Source organism: Montipora capricornis, chromosome 5 (assembly GCF_036669925.1).
Source record: "Montipora capricornis isolate CH-2021 chromosome 5, ASM3666992v2, whole genome shotgun sequence".
NCBI classification, from domain to species: domain Eukaryota; kingdom Metazoa; phylum Cnidaria; class Anthozoa; order Scleractinia; family Acroporidae; genus Montipora; species Montipora capricornis.
The window spans coordinates 2,714,894-2,734,893 of record NC_090887.1 but is presented as its reverse complement, the minus strand read 5'-3'; the positions used below and the strand labels follow the sequence as shown (position 1 = coordinate 2,734,893).

Sequence of the window (20,000 nt, the reverse complement as noted above, 5' to 3'; positions counted from 1 at the left end):
CTGTAGTCTATGATATGTTTATTCATCAACATTTGTTTTTTTTTTCCTCGGTTGCAATTTCAGGTGAAGCGGAGACAGAGGATGTGGAAGCAAAGCCGGAAGTGATTAATGAACCGGAAGGCGATGACTCAGATGTCCCGGATAATGAGCTTGGCTCAGTGATGGAGTTTGACGAAGATCAACTTGATGAAGCACAGACGGAGGCTGATGTTAAAAACATCACAAACAAGCATCAAATCACTCTAGAGGAACTCAAAAGAGAAGTATTAGGCTCGGTAAGAAAGCATCCTCCTCAAGAAATCGCGACAGAGTTGTTTATGATAAATATTTTCGCTCAAGAGGTAAAACTGACGCGAGCATAAAGCATAATAAAGATATGAGAAGTCAGTAGCTTTTTGTCAGTTTCTCAGAATAAGTTAATGTTTCTGGCGTATTTTCCTTAGCTCGTGCCTCTGCCCCTAGGAAGATACAGCCTAAACAAAAATTATTCCCCGAGAATTGAATCCTGTTTTTAGGCCATTTTGCCAGCAATGTTTTAAAATTTTATCGTGGGTTTAGTAAGTAATCACCCAGTCTATACTTTGTGCGTTTTTAGCTTCAAGGCATGGAACTTTTCAAGGCCTTTCTGGATGCAACCTCAGGCAAGCACTTGTTCAATTTCTGGTTGGACGCTGAGCGATATAAAGAAAGTTTGGTGTCTGAGCCGGAGGAGACGTTACGCGAACAAATGACGAAGTTGTTCAGGTACGTAAGCAGCGTAAAGGACCGTCTTCAATACTATTGATGATGACAATGAGCATAACGACGAAGATGGCAATGACGGCGACGATAACCGTGACGACTACGACGACGACGGTGGTGACCATGACGACGAAGAAAGCGACGAAGATAGCCACGACGAGGTAGACAACTGACGACTAAGATGATGTCTGTGACGAAGACGATGACGATGACCATAGCGACGACGATTACCATGACAACGACGACGGCGACGATAACCGTGACGACTACGACGACGACGGTGATGACCATGACGACGAAGATAGCGACGACGACGACAACAACGCTTGTGTCACGTTCTCCTGAACACATTATATCTGCAGTATTTAAGTCTCAAGAAAAATAAATTGCATCGTTGTAGTCAGGTCTTCACTTTGCATTGAGACCAAAATGGCGATCGTTTTTTTACACTCGTGCGTCTTTATGTACGTTGACTTTCGCCATTATGTCTTAACAGAGAAATCCAAGATAAGTACAAGAACTTCCTGACAGCTGACGCAAAGGTAAATCATAGTTCTAGTCGCTAGGACGATCTGCTTGATCTTGTCCTTTGTTTGACTGTAAGGCCTATGCTATGCTTTCGTTTGGCCGACTTAAATTCCCTGGTGCTGTCGACGACTTCTGGTTACTTTCGGCGTGGACTTCATCAAAATTTCCTTAAGACGAGTAAGGATTGTTTTGTGCAGGTGTTTTAATGCAATTTAGGCCAAGTTGGCATAAATAGGGCTTGTTTAGATTATTAATTGTTTTACTCGATGTAAACCGTAATTCATTATCTTTGCTCACTTTAGGAGCAGATCGAAAAGGCCCGATATCATCAGGGGCTGACACAGGATCTGTTTGCGAGAACCCAGTATGACATGCTAAGGAGATTACGGTCCTACTGGATCCCAAGGTTCCTTGTTCACATGGAAAGAAACAGTAACTTCGGGTGAGTGACGTTGAAGACTACTTTCGAGATCATTTCAGCCTTGATTTGAAAGCGATTCCAAGCGGGATTTTTTAATTGTAATTTGATTACTTTATGTGTGGTCTGTATGATGAGGACTGACCTCGCACTTAAATTCGCTTTGAAGAGAAAAGTGGTAATCTTGGAAATTATTATTCACGAGTAATTTTTTTCCAAACCGACGTTATGATTTGATTTTTGCAGTTCATTACTTAATTGAAAACACTGATTCTAGTCTGTTCAGTTTTAAAAAGCCCCGTTTGCACTAGCAAATTTTCCTTGACAAGTTTCCTTGACAATTATCATTGCTCGTGTATATGATCGACAGGTTTTCCTTAAAAAGGAATAATTGGTCGTGTATTTCCTTGACAAGTTTAGCCTGTGCGCGCAATGGGCCCTTTGCAGTTTAGTGATCACATGGCACAAAAACCGCCATACTGGGACGCAAATTGCCCACTGGGACATCTAAAACAAAGAAAATTTAAATTATCTTGCTTTGTTTAAGATGTCCCAGTGCGCAATTTGCGTTCCAGTATGGCGGTTTTTGTACCATGTGATCACTAACCTGCAAAGGGCCCCTTATTATTTAGCAAGTACATAAAAAATGTTCTAGTCCCAAGCTCGTCGAAGCTCGATCACTCCAACTTGATTTCGTTGTAGCCGCCATTTTGACAGCAATGTGCATCAGCGTGATACTAGGAACCTGATCTCAACATTTCTTGCCACATTTTCCTTGTCGTCCGTTTACGCAAACAACTTTCATCCTTCATGCTAGCTATTCCCTGTCAAGGAACAGTTGTCAATTTTACCCTATTTACACCAGCAATTTTTCCTTGTCAAGGGAAAGTTGTCAAGGCGAACTTGCTGGCGCTAACGGGCGCTTAACAACAACCGTTAATGATGAAGAGGTTTTAATAAGACTGATCCTTTGTGTTCACGCCAATGGCATGTGACTTTTCATTGTGAACAAGTTTTATCAAGCGGGGCCCTACGCATGGTTCATCCTACTCCAAGAAGACTAGAAAATCTAATTATCTGCAACGGATCTCGAGTGCATCATTACAAAGGCAGCGCATGATTTATCTAAAGAGAGGGTGAGTTACGAAAACGGTTCTTCGTGCCCCATTATAAGTTTTCGTTCCTAATGCCGCGCATATTTTAAATTTCTTTACGTCATTACAACTGGCCATTCAGATGCCTCTCATTGGAAGAGGCCCATGCATGGGGGATCCATTTTCTTTCGTCATCCTCTCTTTTTTATCTTCAATATCGTAAATAGTTTGAACCCAGGCGTCTAACTAAGTTCAGGACGATCGTCCCGGTGAGTGTAGTCCTGAGAAGGACTGTTTTGGGTGACATTGACTGACGTTTTAACAACCTGAGCGGAAGTCACCTTCAGAATCAAGTGATTTGTTAAACGTCAGTATGTATGGTGTAAGCCTTTGGTCGCTGATGTAAATGGTCAACGAAGTCGTGATGCTATTGGTCGACTGCTAGTTAAGTAAGCCTTGATGTCATTGGCTGTTAAGACTGTAGACAGTGATTGTTGCGTTTCGATCTGTCTTAGTCTGACGATTAACAAATCACTGACCTCTGAAGATGACTTCCTCTCAGGTTGTCGTAACGTCGGTCAATGTCCAAACGGTCCTTCTCAGGGCTACACTCACCCGGACGATCGTATACTTCACTTGGTCATGAGGTTAATCTTCTGTTTGTAAAGCCCTAGAAAGTTAATCCAGCGATTTCCACGATGTCCCGCATGCGCACGGAAGTGCGATGCGCGACCTATTGGGTTAACTCGTATACTCTTGTTTTTCTTTTCAAATTATTTTAGAGACCAATTGATGGGATTTTCTGATCTCAACCGCCCTGCTTCTGGGCTCAGTTTTTTCCCAACTCTTTCGTTTGTCCATTCTTTACCGCCGCTGGGGGAATGGTGCCGAGAGGTTGTTCGATCGCGCCAGTGGGATCGGGAAATCATGGTGAAAGAGAACAGAAATAAATCGGCACTGCGGAGAATGGGTCGAATTGCAGAAGTGTAAGTATCTGTGTGTGTAAAAGATCAGCATCAAAACAATAGAATAATTTTCTTGCTTTGCCATGGAAAATAGCTGCATTTTGTGTTTCTAACGTGAAGGCCTTTAGCCTTACACCTGACACGGGTATTGCACGTATGTCCTATGTCAGTTATCTTATATCTGATGTCATTTTCTAATATATGTTTGTTTTTATACTCAATGCGCGCGGATGGATTTTTGGAAATTCGAAACCGGCTTACCTGGTATCGACTGGGTTCACAGTAAGGGGAGCGTCTGCAGCAGATCGAACTTTGGACCCTCCATAAAAGGGCCGTGTCACTAAAATCAGCCAAATTCAGCGACTGCGAACTGGTAACCAAATCAAGCGAAGCGTAAAAATAACTACCTAAAACACTGAAGAAAGGTTTGATTAAAACAAGAAATACAAAAGGAGGTAGGGATAGGGAAAACTGAAGAGGATTAAAATGGATTGCAATTGTGTTCTGTGTTGTTTGTAACTTAAAATTCTTTATGCTCGACAGTCGGACATTTTTTGCCACGAGGTTTTAAGTTGTGTAGGTTAGAAGTAATTGATGAAAGGGGTAGTTTCTAAAGAAACTATCGTGCTGCGTCGGTGGGGAAGTTGTGTACTAAAATTGGTTTTATGCTTTTAGAATCTCTGTACGGTGGCCAATTTACATCATCAACTCCGTTGATAAAACCAAATTTTAGAAGTAATTAGTTGGTAAAACTACACAAAATGACCTGCACTGCCGTGACACGGCCTCTTTACTTGGAGCGAATTAGACTGTTTATACATTATTCTTTGATACATCTGACGTCACGGCCGCCATATTGGTGGAAAGAACGATAGAGAAAAAGTCTTTTGGGAATTTGATTCTATTATTATGCAAATCTTGAGCTACATTTTTCTATTGTTTTGGCACCGACATGGCCGTATTATCACGTGAGTGCAATCAAAGAATTTCAATATAACGGGAGCAAGCTAAGAGCAGTAACGTCTAGATAATGAAAAGGAAAATACACCTTATTCCAAAATGACCGCCATTTGAGTATTCTTTTGTTTCCATGCAAATTGGCCCTTATGCCCTCACTTTCAAACGTAAAATTCGAAAGAATATTTAACCTTGAACGAGGCCAACAGGGCCAATTTGCATGGAAACTAAAGAATACTAAAGTGGCGGCCATTTTGCATGGGCACCCAACGGCAATTTTCGGAAAATATCTGTTCGGAAGACGATTTGAGATCTAGAATTTTCGGAACATTTGTTGTAAAATTCCTTGCTTGCCTGCCTGTCCTAGGATTTTTGAACATCTAAAACATGGTATAAATGCCCATTTTAAACGGGTTTTTTACCCTAAATAGGTCACCTAGAATTTTCGGAAGCCTTTTTTCTGGCTGACATTTTCGAAAAGGTAAGTTTTGATCCCTATAATTTTCGGATCACTAAACTTTCAGCTAGGGAATCCGAACAGATGAAAAATTTTTGGGGAATAAAAATATGCCTCATTCTACCGTTTAAATACTAAAATACGTTTAGCAATGGTGTGGTTTTGAACTATATTCTCGTTGGGTGCCCCTAATTTTGGAATAAGGTGTATAAATCGTTACAACGAGTACAGGTCAATTATTGAATTAAAGATAAATGTGGTAGCTTGATTGGGGTGGAAGGAGGCAAATAAAAGAGGGTGCTCGTACATTTGTCGGGGAATACCAAGATCAAGGCCAAGGGTTTTGGAAGTGATTCCATAGACTTGTAATGCGCTCCTACATTGGGAAAATGTCTTGCCTTATTAATGCTCGCATAAGCGCCAACAACATGGCGGGTTTTCACTGACAAACAAGCTTACTCGATAAAGGATTGGCAAGATCAGTTTTCTCATTACCAAAAACGTTGGCTCTGTTTTTTTTATTTTACTATAATTAAAATCCTCATTTTCAACGTTTGGTATTTTTAGGACTGAAGAGCACTTTACTTCAGCTCTCCGTGGCGAAAAGGAGGCTGGTTGCCCTTTTAAACGCTACCTGGAAAAGTAAGAATTATGTAAAAATACGAGGGAAAGTTTTCTATCATTTTTTTCCAAAAAAGCGGAGTTTGTGGCCGATTTTGGATATAAAATTTACAAAGTAGCATCGCAGAGGGTATTGGTGATAGCTTAAAGCGGCCGTGAGACAGAAATGTTAAGCCGAGGCAGTATTCGATTACACTGGCCGGCTAAAGGGTTTAAATCTTTCTTTTACGACAGAATTGCCTTCAGTTGTCTACGAATTCAACTCTACAATTTGAAAGAAAACAACTTGTCCTAACTCAGTCCCCAAGAGCTCTTATAGCTCAACGGCGTTGAGCTATAAGAACTCTTGGGGAAGCTCTTGGGACTACGGCTCGTGACCTTGAAGCGTTTCACTCTGGTTCAGAGCTGGAGTTTTTTTAATTTTAAAATTTCCTTATTTGGATGTAACGTAGCTCGTGCATTTTCCCGCGTGTCCCGCTTGGATCGTATTTTTGTCCATATTTGGGCATAAAATTGGTGTGCTGAAATCCCCAGCTTTAAGTTTTTGTTGCAAGGAAAAGAGTTGCAAGTTACACGCTTCGAGGTCATGTCCTTTTGCGTAGACTTAAAGGAACACTTCGTGTTGGATGTCAAAATTGGGTGTGCATGGACTTAAGGAAGACGATTTGAGATCTAGAATTTTCGGAACATTTGTTGTAAAATTCCTTGCTTGCCTGCCTGTCCTAGGATTTTTGAACATCTAAAACATGGTATAAATGCCCATTTTAAACGGGTTTTTTACCCTAAATAGGTCACCTAGAATTTTCGGAAGCCTTTTTTCTGGCTGACATTTTCGAAAAGGTAAGTTTTGATCCCTATAATTTTCGGATCACTAAACTTTCAGCTAGGGAATCCGAACAGATGAAAAATTTTTGGGGAATAAAAATATGCCTCATTCTACCGTTTAAATACTAAAATACGTTTAGCAATGGTGTGGTTTTGAACTATATTCTCGTTGGGTGCCCCTAATTTTGGAATAAGGTGTATAAATCGTTACAACGAGTACAGGTCAATTATTGAATTAAAGATAAATGTGGTAGCTTGATTGGGGTGGAAGGAGGCAAATAAAAGAGGGTGCTCGTACATTTGTCGGGGAATACCAAGATCAAGGCCAAGGGTTTTGGAAGTGATTCCATAGACTTGTAATGCGCTCCTACATTGGGAAAATGTCTTGCCTTATTAATGCTCGCATAAGCGCCAACAACATGGCGGGTTTTCACTGACAAACAAGCTTACTCGATAAAGGATTGGCAAGATCAGTTTTCTCATTACCAAAAACGTTGGCTCTGTTTTTTTTATTTTACTATAATTAAAATCCTCATTTTCAACGTTTGGTATTTTTAGGACTGAAGAGCACTTTACTTCAGCTCTCCGTGGCGAAAAGGAGGCTGGTTGCCCTTTTAAACGCTACCTGGAAAAGTAAGAATTATGTAAAAATACGAGGGAAAGTTTTCTATCATTTTTTTCCAAAAAAGCGGAGTTTGTGGCCGATTTTGGGAAGAAAAATTACAAAGTAGCATCGCAGAGGGTATTGGTGATAGCTTAAAGCGGCCGTGAGACAGAAATGTTAAGCCGAGGCAGTATTCGATTACACTGGCCGGCTAAAGGGTTTAAATCTTTCTTTTACGACAGAATTGCCTTCAGTTGTCTACGAATTCAACTCTACAATTTGAAAGAAAATAACTTGTCCTAACTCAGTCCCCAAGAGTTCTTATAGCTCAACGGCGTTAGGCTATAAGAACTCTTGGGGAAGCTCTTGGGAAAGCTCGTGACCTTGAAGCGTTTCACTCTGGTTCAGAGCTGGATTTTTTTTTAATTTTAAAATTTCCATATTTGGATGTAACGTAGCTCGTACATTTTCCCGCGTGTCCAGCTTGGATCGTATTTTTGTCCATATTTGAGCGTAAAATTGGTGTCTTGAAATCCCCAGCTTTGTTGCAAGGAAAAGAGTTGCAAGTTACACGCTTCGAGGTCATGTCCTTCTGCGTAGACTTAAAGGAACACTTCGTGTTGGATGTCAAAATTGGGTGTGCATGGACTTAAGGAATGGTGATTTATGCGACCCGAGTCTTATTTACAAACAACTGTGCCCTGACCTATATCTAGTATGACAATTGCAATTTTAGTTATGGCCAAGGGCTCCAATTTTCCTTAGTCCCTATTTTTTACCTAAAACATCAAGACTGTCGTGATTTTGGTATATTTTAAATTTCAGCAATTGCACAGACGATAAAACTCTGCTGTTTTCACTTCTCTTCTGGTTGGATGTGACTGATTTTACCGCGGCTGAAAAGAGATCAGGTGACCGATATCTCCGACTAGTCAATGCCTGGGCGATTTTTAACAAGTATATTGCAAATGGTAAGGATTAATTCTTTTAGGAACTCTTTTTTGACTGGAGTTTTTTCATTCTGTGATTCCGGTCAGTCGGCGACCCCTTCTAACTTAAAGACATTGAAACTGCACTGATGATTGCTGGGAGCAGGCCAAGATGTGTTGCTTGAGACTTAGGGTCGATTATTAAAACATAGTTTAGACAATGTTCAACAAAACCGTGTCCTAAGCCATTTTCAATATTGCCAACAATCATATCCAAATATTATCTGCTGCTGATGGTAACAAGAAGGTTTGCATTCCAGACTAGACAGCAATTTATCTACTTAAAATATACCGCTTATAAATAGATTTGGAGGTCCACTAATTGTCTTAAGCCGCGGCCTAATTTAGACTTTGTTTAAATAATTGGCCCTTACTGTCTTGCTCATTCAATGCTATTATCCAGCGGCTTTCTTGTCAAGGTTGCCGTCGTGTACGTAGATTAAGGCTTCCGTGTGAGTTTAATTTGTCACCACGCGCTGAGAGTTCGCCTTACGTGCTTGAAATTGTGTTCTAATTCGCTAGTTTTCTTCGTCTTTTTATAGCTTTATTCTTTATAGTTTGCCTAAATGGTATCTTTTTTATATTCGTGTAGACTGTGAAATGAGCATTGGACTACCTCAATCTGAAAGACTGAGACTAGAACGCATTCTCCACTCGACCAACGACTTACCGCTGGCGTTTTTCAAACCAGCTCAAGTAAGTATTCCTAACTAACTTCCAATTATGTCACTGATTCTGTCTTGTCTCCTGATTGTAATATGTGTTAAAAGGAAAAACATATCAGATTGTTTTCTACTCTTAGGTCTTATTCCGCAAATCGAACTCAATTCACCAGTAAATGAGCGCTTTCTTATTGTGCTAATTATAAATAAGTTCGTCAAGGAAAGACATGTAGACCTCACGAAAACCATGCCATTTACGAACTCAAAATTGGGTAGAAGACTTCGATGGATCAAGAATAGTAATTTCGTCACTGGTTCGTTTCCTATTTACCCTTGTGACTGATTTGTCGTAAATTCTTGTCCCTTGTCATGATTTTCGCGACCAGGGGTCCGTTTCTCGAAGGTCCCGAAACTTTTTGGGCCTTTATCGGTTTTCACAATTCCCTCTGTATCTCAAGAAAGGAGAGGTTTTAAGTCGTCAAACTTCACAGTTATCGTGCTTCCTATATATTATTTTGAAAGCATCTCAAAAGATCTTCTTTTTAAAGCACGCGGATGGCAGTCTCGCAAATGACTTTTCGGGCCTTCAAAGTGCTCGGGTCTTTCGAGAAACGGGCCCCAGAAAGGCGATGGGAAAGGCGTCTTCAAGAGAGAGATCTAAGTACGGGGTTCCACCCCGCTCAACATCAACTGTGATTTGACGCAAGCACTAACTTTAAGAATCGCTTCCGTGCAGTGTCAGATTTCCCGGTCGCCACAATGTTGCCCGTAGCGCGTCGCAATTATTTAAGATGGTGCCTGCAAAATTTAAAAACCAGAATAACCAGTTGTAAACTTCATTTATTTCGAGCAAAAACCTCTTCTTTGAAAAAACGTTCAAAGCAATTTGGTTATAAACATTATTTTCGTGGTTGCATACTTCATCTTGTCTTGAATATCGTTCGTAACAATCCATTAACTAAGGATCCTTCGCCCATGTTATATGTGCCAACGTGAACGAGATTGAAGAATCGCAGAAGACTTACGAACTTATGATGGTTAACTTTCTTCATTAAACACTATTATTGTCAATACTGCTTTGTTTTTGTCTCCGCTGACCTCCTGATATCGTTTGAATATTTAACAGGACCATGCTACCAAAAGGCTTGAGCCTTCGTGGGAAGCTTTTAAGCAAAGTGAACAAGATACGTTTGTCAGGTATGTTGAGTACAGTTCAATGCTCGCCAATGAAAACTGAAAAACTGAAAAACTTAATTTAAACACGTGACATTGATGAGCCTAAAAAAGGACTCGTTACAAAAATGTACGTGTACATTTGGGTGAAACTGTAAGAACACATTCTTCGCTCTTCGTTTCCAGGTCGCAGAAGGACAGTTCAGACCGCGCGTCCATTGTTGCTAGTGTGAGGGAAGAGGAAAGTCGCTACTTCGCTTCCAGCTCAGGACGCTGGGTAAAAAGGTAACAAGAGGTTAAAGGTAGCTTGTACTCGGGCCGGTTGACTCAAAGCGATCAAGTTGATTGCATGATCCAATCAGATTTTGAAGCAGTTAATGAAACCAGCGTCAAATGCGAGTGAATGCGTGTGGAATCTTATTCGGGCAATCTCACACGGCATTGGGCCAACTTAGCTTCATATAAAAAAAAGCCACAATAGAAATTCATCACTGAAAGGAAAACGAAAACAACACCTGAAATTATATTTATTTTTATCATAAAATTGAAGGCATCCTGGTTCAACCCCGTCTCAGAGACAACGCAGATTGTACACGTCATTAGCTATGGCTGAGGAAATTGACGCCAGTCGCGCTTCACCAGGAACAGATTCACCAACAAGACCAATAATTCCGCAACCAACTAAGGTACGTTTGTATTTTTCAAGATGTAAGAAGGCCTTTGGTCCGTCAAAATGCACAAAATTGTTTGTTAGTTCTCGTTAGCGGCGTATATGAAGCGCTGCTGAACTACAGCGCTCGAACAACTGAGTTTGGTTTTCTGGCGATAGAAAGCATTTAGGAGCATATTCTTATAATAGACCAAGTCGGCTAACTCAATGTTGTACCCAATTCAAATCTCTAGGGGTTAAGATGCTTTGTGTATTGCATTGGCATGATAAATAATGTAGCATTCACATTTAAATGATATGGTAATACTTGGAACAAAACGGTTTACTCCGAAAGGATTTGAATTGGGTACGACAGTAACTTAGCCGAATTGGTCTCTTATTGCAATTTAAATTGAAGCTGTTGCTTTCAATGACCGTTACTCAAAGAAGTGGTAATAGGCGTATCGTCATAGGTACGTGTGAAGGTGATCTCCATATATAGAGTGCGAAGTAACTAGCGAATTTACCGCTGAGGCACAAATTGGGAACACTGCAGAAACCAAATCAAATCCCCTGTATCAAATCGTAGGTTGGTTTTTGAGGAGACTGGAAAACCGGAGAACCCGGAAAAAAACCTCTCGGAGCAGCTAATTTCCCTTTCGTAAACAAGCGATGCCATTTTTGACGGTCGATGCCATTCTTAGTAACCAAGCCTTTTCATTCGGTTAGTAAGATTTTATCACAGTTTTGTAGATTGAAATGTTTTTAAAAAGTCCGTCAATTTACTGCTAGTTGCATACACATTTGTTGACAAAAATCGTACCACCCAAATTCCCCCTTTTTGTCGTCTTTTTTCATCATCACACCATCACTGGCATTAATAGTGTGGGCATCATTGTCGTTTGTACTACTACTACTACTACTACTACTACTACTACTACTACTACTACTACTACTACTACTACTACTACTACTACTACTACTACTACTACTACTACTACTACTACTACTACTACTGCTGCTGCTGCTGCTGCTGCTGCTGCTGCTACTACTACTACTGCTACTGCTACTGCTACTGCTACTGCTACTGCTACTGCTACTGCTACTGCTACTGCTACTGCCACTGCTACTACTACTACTACTACTACTACTACTACTACTACTACTACTACTACTACTTCTACTATTACTACTACTACCTTCACAGGCCAACAAGACAAAAACGAAAACGAAAAAGAAAGGCAAGTCAACCAAGAATGTCTCCTTTGACAACAAGAAAAAGAAAGCTGTCGAGTCTGACGAAGAGGGCTCAGATTCTGAGAAGAAGAAACAGGCCGAACCTGTAAAACCTGCCATTCCGGATTTTGTGGACGTCTTAGAGAACAAAGGGTAGGGAAGTGTGTTATATTGGAATTTTTGATACTACAAAATTACCAACATTGGTAGAAAGTCTTAAAAAATCATCTTTTTCTTACGAGCGATACGATATAGATGGCATCTGGTGCATTCTCGTCACCAGGGCTTCGGATCGACGCCAAGGCTCTGGGAAACTCGGAAGACCTTAGACAGCAATGACCAGAACCAGGTTGCTGACCAGCGGTTTTCGTTAAAATAATTGTTTGCTGGGGGTGCTCAGTCTCGCGGGCTCAGAAAACCTGGTTGTGGCCATTGTTATGTAAGCTTTTTCGGGAAACTCAGTGTAGGAGAACATGCGCAGCAGGGTTTTTATAGCCAAACATTGGCCACGTGGCTCGTGCTAACAAGAATGCACCGATTAGAGACGCTTTTGATTGTTCTTCACGAAACTAACACTTTGTTTCAGGGTTACCCAGATCTCTTCTCTCAAGAGAAGAGTCAAGAGAAGAGCTCTGGGGTCGAGATTGGCATCTGGTGATTAACTACAAAGGAAAAAAAAATAGAGGACGTGATGGTTTTTGCTAGCGATGCGATCATAAACAGAAGAAATATAGTGAGACGGATTGACTTGTTGTTGTTAGTTAGTGTCTTGTTCCATCGAGAGCTACCAATGATCAATACGCTACTAATTTTGTGTATTTAAGTGAAGCTATGATCCTCGCAGTTATGAGTGCAATTTTAGCAATTGCGTAGAGAAGCCTGAAAAATTCAGGACTCCAGGGGGATTTGCATCCGTGACCTCGCGATGGCGGTGCAACACTCTATCCAACTGAGCTATGAAGCCACTGATGTTGGGAGCTGGTCATTTGTGTGTTCTAAGGTTCCCGTGATGAAGGAATGACCAGCTCACAACAAAACAGTGGCTTCATAGCTCACTTTGTTAAAGCGTCGCACCGGCATCGCGAGGTCACGGATTCAAGCCCCGTTGAAGTTCTGCATTTTTCAGGCTTCTCCACACAATCGCTAAAATTGCGTTCATAACTACGAGGATCATGGCTTCACTTGATTTCATATCTCAGTTCAATATATGATTCATTTCATGTAATCATTTCGTACATTGATTCATACCTCACGGGAAAATGGGAACCCACAAATGACCAGCTCCCAACATTAGTGGCTTCATAGCTCACTTGGTTAGAGCGTCGCACCGTAATCGCGAGGTTCAAACCTTGTTGCGGATCTGAAATTCTCAGGCTTCTCTACGCAGTTTAGCTTCACTTGATTTTATATCCGCAGTTCAATACATGATTCATTTCATATATCATTCCGTTCGTTAATTTTGTGTATGTTGCTTGTGTATTTGCTTGCTTCGTAAGGGTAAAGCAAACCTAATTGTCATCCAGAATCGCATAATTCTCACTAGGAAAGGAAAGGAAAAAGGAAAGGAACTTTATTTAAGTGTCTAGTAGATTTAGCGCTGGAGCACTAATTGGGGACACTGTAAAGTGAAATTAATAATTAACACAACAAGTCAAATGTTAGTTTTTGAGGAGAGGGGAAACCGGATTGCCCGGAGAAAACCTCTCGGTGCAGAGTAGAGAACCAACAAACTCAACCCAAATATATGACGCCGGGTCGAGGAATCGAACCTGGGCCACATTGGTGAGAGGCGAGTGCTCTCACCACTGCGCCATCCCTGCACCCCCTATTTTAGGCTTTAGTAAACAAATTATTGTCCTATGGACCGAATTTATATTATGCAGAATATATGAGGCTTGGTGCTCTTACACTACCGATAGATAATCAGATTCATGGTATTTTGCATGAACGTCACAGTGTGTCACAAGAACGTGTACCGACAAGCCTAAGAAATTCATGTAATGCTCCTTGGTTAGGGTTCTGGTTAAGGCCATGGTTAGAGGGTCACTTTGTGACGCCTACAGCAAGTAACGTGAATCTAATTGCAGGGTCTGTACAGCCCACTTTCAAAAATACCATAGTACTCTTTGTTTGTCCCCCGAAATGTTTCATAAGCATTGTTTTTATTTTCTCTTGGGACCATTGTGAGTCCTAAGAGAAACTAGAAACAATTCGTATGCAATATTTTGGAGGGCAAACAAAGAGTTTTGTGGTATTTTTGAAAGTGGCCTGTACAACCACCTTAAGTGTGGACCACACACCAAGCTATGCATCCGAGTTCATTGTCGCGAACGCGAGACCGACTTCGTCGTGATCGTTAGGAAGCCGTTCGTTGGCAGCCAAACACCGACACAGAAACGAGACGGATTCTGTGCCCGTGAAACCTCTGCCGTCTTGGGTATGGACGGCTGGAACTGGAAACGAGAACTGAAATTGATGTTTATCTTGCAGGACTGTTTCGGCTTTTAAGCAGTACGTGCAAAACATGGAAGGAAGACAAGCACTGAACCAGCTTCTTATGTACCTAGAAATTGAACAATACAACGCTATTTTACCAGCTAAGAAGGTGCAAAAGGCTCAACAAGCAACACATATTTTCAAGTAAGTGGATGAATGTGCTTTTTCACCGCACAACAAATGTTCCTTCGTGTTACAATCAGTTGGAAATTATTTGGAACGCTATGACTGCGTATGATATATCCATCTCTTCCACCCCCTTCCCCTCCCTTCTCTAAAAAGTTCCCCTTAACATTTTCCCCAAACATCCTGATCACTTGTGCCCAGAAATTCTTTTACAAAAAATGTCTGTGAAGTTGATAAATCGGTTGCTTGGCAACGGGCAAAAGGTTTCCCCCTACCTGGGACTCTAATAGTTCAGTTGCTCTTTTGACCGTTGCCAGGCAACTTGTTTATAATCTTTCTCAGCTAACGGGCAGATTGCTTTATCTACCACCTCTAGTTTCATTTGTCAATGAAGTGTCCTTCTAACTTCTTAACCTCTCCTCACTCAAATTAAATTTAACGGTTATGATAACCCCTAGTCCTAACGTTAACCTAAATTGTTAATAAGTAGTCGGCGTTTGGACTTAAAGGACACTATGTGACAGTTAAATGGATCGGATAGAGGAAAGGAAAGGAACTTTTTAGTCCTCTAGCGCTGGAGCCCTAATTACGGACACTGTAGACTGAAATCAACAAATTAACGCAATTCAAATCAGATGTTGCTTTTTGAGGAGAGGGGGAAACCGGTGTACGCGGAGAAAAACCTCTCGGAGCAGAGTAGAGAACCAACAGACTCAACCCACATATGACGACGAGTATGGGAATCGAACCCAGGCCACATTGGTGGGAGGCGAGTACTCTCACCACTGCAGCCACTGCTTTGTTCTGAGGGAAAATTCTGTATAGTGGTAAATGTCACTTGTCTTAGCTGGTCACTTTTGTTTTTTAGGACGTATTTTGACGCCATATCAAGAAGGTAATTATTAGTGTTACCCGGATCTCATCAAGGAGAGCCTCTAATTCTGTCAGTAGTCAGCAAAACAATGAACACTTAATGACTGGTCCCGAGGGAAACAGTTCATTTTGTTTCCCGAGAATCTCAATGTTTCCGCAAGGCGCAGCCGGGGGAAACATTGAGATTCGAGAAAAACTTGCAACGGCAACAGGAACGGCGGTCGTCGGTCAACATTCGCGGGTAACAGTGCACTGTTACCCTCTGACGTCATAGCTTTTGCACTGTTGCCCGCTCAGAGCCTTTTGGCAGGAAACAGTTTTTATTTTTAGATGTCATGTGACCCCGAAGTAACCAATGAGAGCGCGCGCTGCTGGAGGAAAAAACTCAGCGTTATAACAATACGTCTTTCTGTCTGCCATTCAGACAGACAGTTATTCTTTCTCGTGGTCACCTTCCATAAAGACAGTCTTCGATTCAGTGATATGGCTCCAGCCAGTCACTTAAAGTTCCCTTTACCCGAAATATTTTATTTTGCTAAGATAAACCTGTTCACCGATTGAAAGGTGTCGCCGATTTTACTTCGAAATCCCAATTTTTGTGCGCGGTAACATTTATCAAATAAAAACCGGAAGTCGTTTGTCCAGCGCCTGAACTAGAGTAAGGCATGAGCCTATTCCTGTGTTGACGTCACAAACTGCTTTGCATTGCAAGAGCTCTTTCGAAAACCTGGAATTCACTATTTTCTTAAATCCCATAATAGACCTTGTTTATCCCCCAACATTTTGCATAATCATTGTTCCCAGTTTCGGGACATGCAGATGTTCCCAGAGAAATGATGCCTATGCAAATGTTTGGGGGGTACGAAAGGTGTATTATGGGATTTGAGAAAGTAGAGATCTAGAGATTGTAAAACAGCTTGTGACGTCATCTCAGGGGTAGGCCCATGACTCCTAACAGCTCGGTCGTGGAACAAACTGCCAATTCAGTTTGTCAACTTTATACATTTCGCAACCAGTTAACGTAAAATGCATGTTTTACTGTGCCGAAATTTGACCTCTCTGGGAAAAAATACTGAGTCAGGGTGGCCTCTAGAGCAGGCTATATCGGTAAAAGCGATGAATTATCCTTTGATTTACTCCATGGCGCCATCTTGGACGAAAAAAGGGAGAGAGCGCTGGGCCGACCTAAAAAAAAACTTTCAGGGAAGAGGACAATGGGGAGGGGGGGGGGGGGGGGCGAAAAATTAGAGTGGGCAGGTGCCTTACCTATCCCCTCCCCCACTAGTCCCAATTCTGTCCTGGCTGCGCGTCCAATATGGTGGCCTTTCAACTGCATACTAAGTTCAGAGGCACTTAAATAATTCATGATTTAGTTAAGATGTTAAAATCTCTTTGCTAAATATTCAAAGTAACCTGATTGCCTTCGTTATAGCTCCATTGGTCTACCACAATCTCTTATTGATCAAGTGGAGAATGAGCGACCCAATTCCCCAGTTTTCGCTGAGGCTCAGCAATTTGTACTTTCTGACGTGCAAACCTGCTTTAAAAGTTTCTTCAAGGTACGTAACTGACATTCATGATCTTTGGCAGGTTGCATGCTCTGTCTGCCTTAGTCTTTTCTCTTTTCTTCTCGGTGAACTACGAAATCACAAGGTAAATTCAAGAACGCGTGAAATCTCGTTTGGAGAAAACAATACATTTACCACAAAATGTACGTCGCAAACCTGGAATTTAGGAGTTCCGGTTCTTTTGATCAGCAGAAGGGTTGTACGCTAAAATATAGTATCAAAATAGTGTAAAAGTGTTGTGGGAAGTAACCTTAATCGGACAGTTTTGGGGCCATGTGTAGATTCAGTTGAAAAAGCTAGTTTAAAAAAGGAGACAAAAATTTAACTTAACCAAGACGACGGCCGTTTCGTCGAGACTGTACCATTTCAAAATATTTATTTGTATTCTGTATCACAATTACAATCGTAACTATTGAAGTGTTTAAATCCCCTTTTACACAAGCACAAAAATTGACACGGCACTGCAAAATCGTGGCACGGTACCAATATTCGGAGTGCCGGCACACCTCCAGAGACATGCTCGGCACCACGATAATTTCTGGCACGGGTGCTTAATATGCCTTTAGTGATTGTTTAAACACGAAAAAATTATTGTTCCGGTAAAATTTAAGAATCCGATCCCACCAACGCGTCGGCCAACACGTCGGCCAACACGTCGGCCGACTGTCGGTCGACTGTCAGCCGACTGACGGTCGACTGTCGGCCGACTGTCGGTCGACTGTCGGCCAACGCGTTGGTGTCGGTGGTGTGTCGACCGACGCGTTGGCCGACGTGTTGGCCGACGCGTTGGTGGGATCGGATTCTTAAATTTTACCACTGTTCCGTACTCGGAAAAAAAAGGTACGGTACCGAGATTTCGGAGTGCCGTGCCAGATTTTTGTGCTACTCTAAAGCAATATAAGTATGCATCAGGTATCCAAGATCTGAGCATGAACGAACCATGACGTTGCAGTTGAAGTTAACTGCTCCCATCTGCATTGAACATGCAAACCTTGAACATCACATTTCATCTTAAGACAGAGGCAGTTTAAAAAACGGAGACTGGAAAAGTATATCAAGATCCGCCAATCATCACAGCATACACAGAATGACCTCTTTGGAAAGTTGATCGTTGTCGCATTTCTTTTTTTCCCATTAAAAAATCCAATAAGAATGTGAACAAGATCATTATAATGTAACAGTGTTCTTGTTCTTAGCTCATTTTTGATGTTTTTTTTAGCACGCTCAAGATGCCAATGGTCCCCATGAAGGCACGCCCAATACACCGGCCAGTTTCAACAAGGCAGACACTTTCGACAGCTCACAGAGTTTCTTGCAGTTTTACAGAAGAAGGACGAGAAAAGCAAAGGTGCGTTAATCTCTTGCGAGTTTGCCAAAGAGGATCGATTTTGCCATTGTAAATGCCTTCCGTTTTTATTGTATCGATCACAAAGAAATTAAGTTTAACCTGAAAAGATTTTAGTCTTGGAAGAATGTCCTGATTTCACCTCAGAGCTGTTGGCTCAGTCGGTACGGCCTGCCGTGCGGGAGGTGGGTGGTCCGAACCCCGGCCTGAAGAACTCGTAGCTGAAGAAGGAGTCTTTCTAAAATATTCTTATTACATCTGCAGATCATTATAGTTAGCCTTACAAGTCCTCTAGGATGAGGGCTATAAGTACAACCCTCGGTCATAAACTCTGGGGGCCGCTGAAGAGCCCACATTGATAAAATTCACAAAGTCTTGGGCAAGGAGTTCCTGGTGTTGTCACACCCCACCCCTGTAAGGGCCTTGCCTTGTTGTGTTTTCCTCCCCACCGGTGTTGTCAAATTCAGATAAAATGAACTAAGTTGAATAGAAGGACCAAACAGTTGTTCTTAACTCATTCCAGAGTACTGGTCGCTCTGCACCGACCAAAGATGATAAAGACAACTTCAAGAAGGTTTTACAGTCAATACACGGGCGACTTTCATTAAAAATGGAATATTTCCGACGCTATTTGCAATCTCATGGTGAACCCGATGGCTTTCCTCGCCTGGAAAAGGATCTTGTCTTCTATTTGGAGGTTCAAAAATTTAAGGTAGGCAAAACTTGGCCCGTAATCTCAACACGCCCGCTCGAATTTTGAAAAAAAAAATCATTTTAAGTAAGAACGGCGTCGACGAAGATGATTTCAGTTACTAAGCAAAACGAATGCTCTAGGAATACGTCTGTTCTGCCTTTTAGGATATCACTTGAGCATTCTGCGAAAGAACGACAGAAAATACGAAATGACCAGATATTAAGTTCTGTTGCATAAGGACTAGAGCCCATGGCGATGAATTGATTCTCTTCCTTGACATTTCTATAGCGTAACTTTAGTTCCTGAACATTAAATACAAAGTCGTAGAAAAACTGGATTTTTTGTCGCGTAGCCCTCGTCCTTACTTATGCTCTGTCGCGTGCGAAGGTTGCGGGTCGCAATCCCGTCCCTCGAGGTCCTGATCCCATTGAACTTATCTTTCTAAGAAATAACCAGCATTCCTAGGAAGACCAGACGACACCTTCGAGTCTTACGAACTCTATATTTTAAGTGCAGGTCATAAACGAAATGGAAAAGTGATTCACGCTCTTAGTTGTCTCTTACAGACACCTATAAAGTCCAGGTGGCCCCAACGGGATTCGAACCCAGGACCTCTGCGATGCTGTTGCAATGCTCTACAAACTGAGCTTTGAAGCCACTTAGTTGGGAGCAGGTCACTTTGTTGGGCTCGTGTGTTCCCTTGAAAAGATTCCGCGATAAAATAAATGTCTATATATTTCAAGAGGGGGTTATAAATGAAACGAACCGTGCATACGGAACCCGCGCCCGCAGTGCGCGCAGCAGTCAAAACTATGATATCCTGTCAATCCTTTGCCCTTTCACCGGAAATGGTGCACTAATCTGTGTGTGGACGACGTTGTTGTCGATCTACCCTTTCGAAAGGATGCCATCAAAGTCTTTTTTCGCGAAATTAACACCATTAAATACATTATGAATACAGTTTTGACGTCTTCCTACA

At 41.7% G+C, this 20,000-nt stretch overlaps 1 protein-coding gene across 4 annotated transcripts in view; it reads left to right on the top strand.

Annotated features, from left to right (window-relative positions):
- The window catches only part of LOC138049108 (regulator of G-protein signaling 22-like), a 39,435-nt gene that overhangs the window by 9,630 nt on the left and 9,805 nt on the right, over positions 1-20,000 (top strand). For 3 of the 4 annotated variants that reach the window (XM_068895231.1, XM_068895232.1, XM_068895234.1), the window contains exons 6-23: positions 64-275; positions 596-744; positions 1,238-1,283; positions 1,572-1,711; positions 3,564-3,767; positions 5,728-5,802; positions 7,165-7,239; positions 8,036-8,181; positions 8,792-8,895; positions 9,988-10,058; positions 10,221-10,319; positions 10,585-10,720; positions 11,891-12,072; positions 14,410-14,559; positions 15,410-15,436; positions 16,847-16,973; positions 18,202-18,330; positions 18,851-19,039. In XM_068895231.1, the coding sequence (XP_068751332.1) occupies positions 64-275; positions 596-744; positions 1,238-1,283; positions 1,572-1,711; positions 3,564-3,767; positions 5,728-5,802; positions 7,165-7,239; positions 8,036-8,181; positions 8,792-8,895; positions 9,988-10,058; positions 10,221-10,319; positions 10,585-10,720; positions 11,891-12,072; positions 14,410-14,559; positions 15,410-15,436; positions 16,847-16,973; positions 18,202-18,330; positions 18,851-19,039 (2,261 nt within the window). The remainder of the gene's footprint in view (positions 1-63; positions 276-595; positions 745-1,237; positions 1,284-1,571; positions 1,712-3,563; positions 3,768-5,727; positions 5,803-7,164; positions 7,240-8,035; positions 8,182-8,791; positions 8,896-9,987; positions 10,059-10,220; positions 10,320-10,584; positions 10,721-11,890; positions 12,073-14,409; positions 14,560-15,409; positions 15,437-16,846; positions 16,974-18,201; positions 18,331-18,850; positions 19,040-20,000) is intronic. The other variant, XM_068895233.1, reaches the window with a different exon arrangement.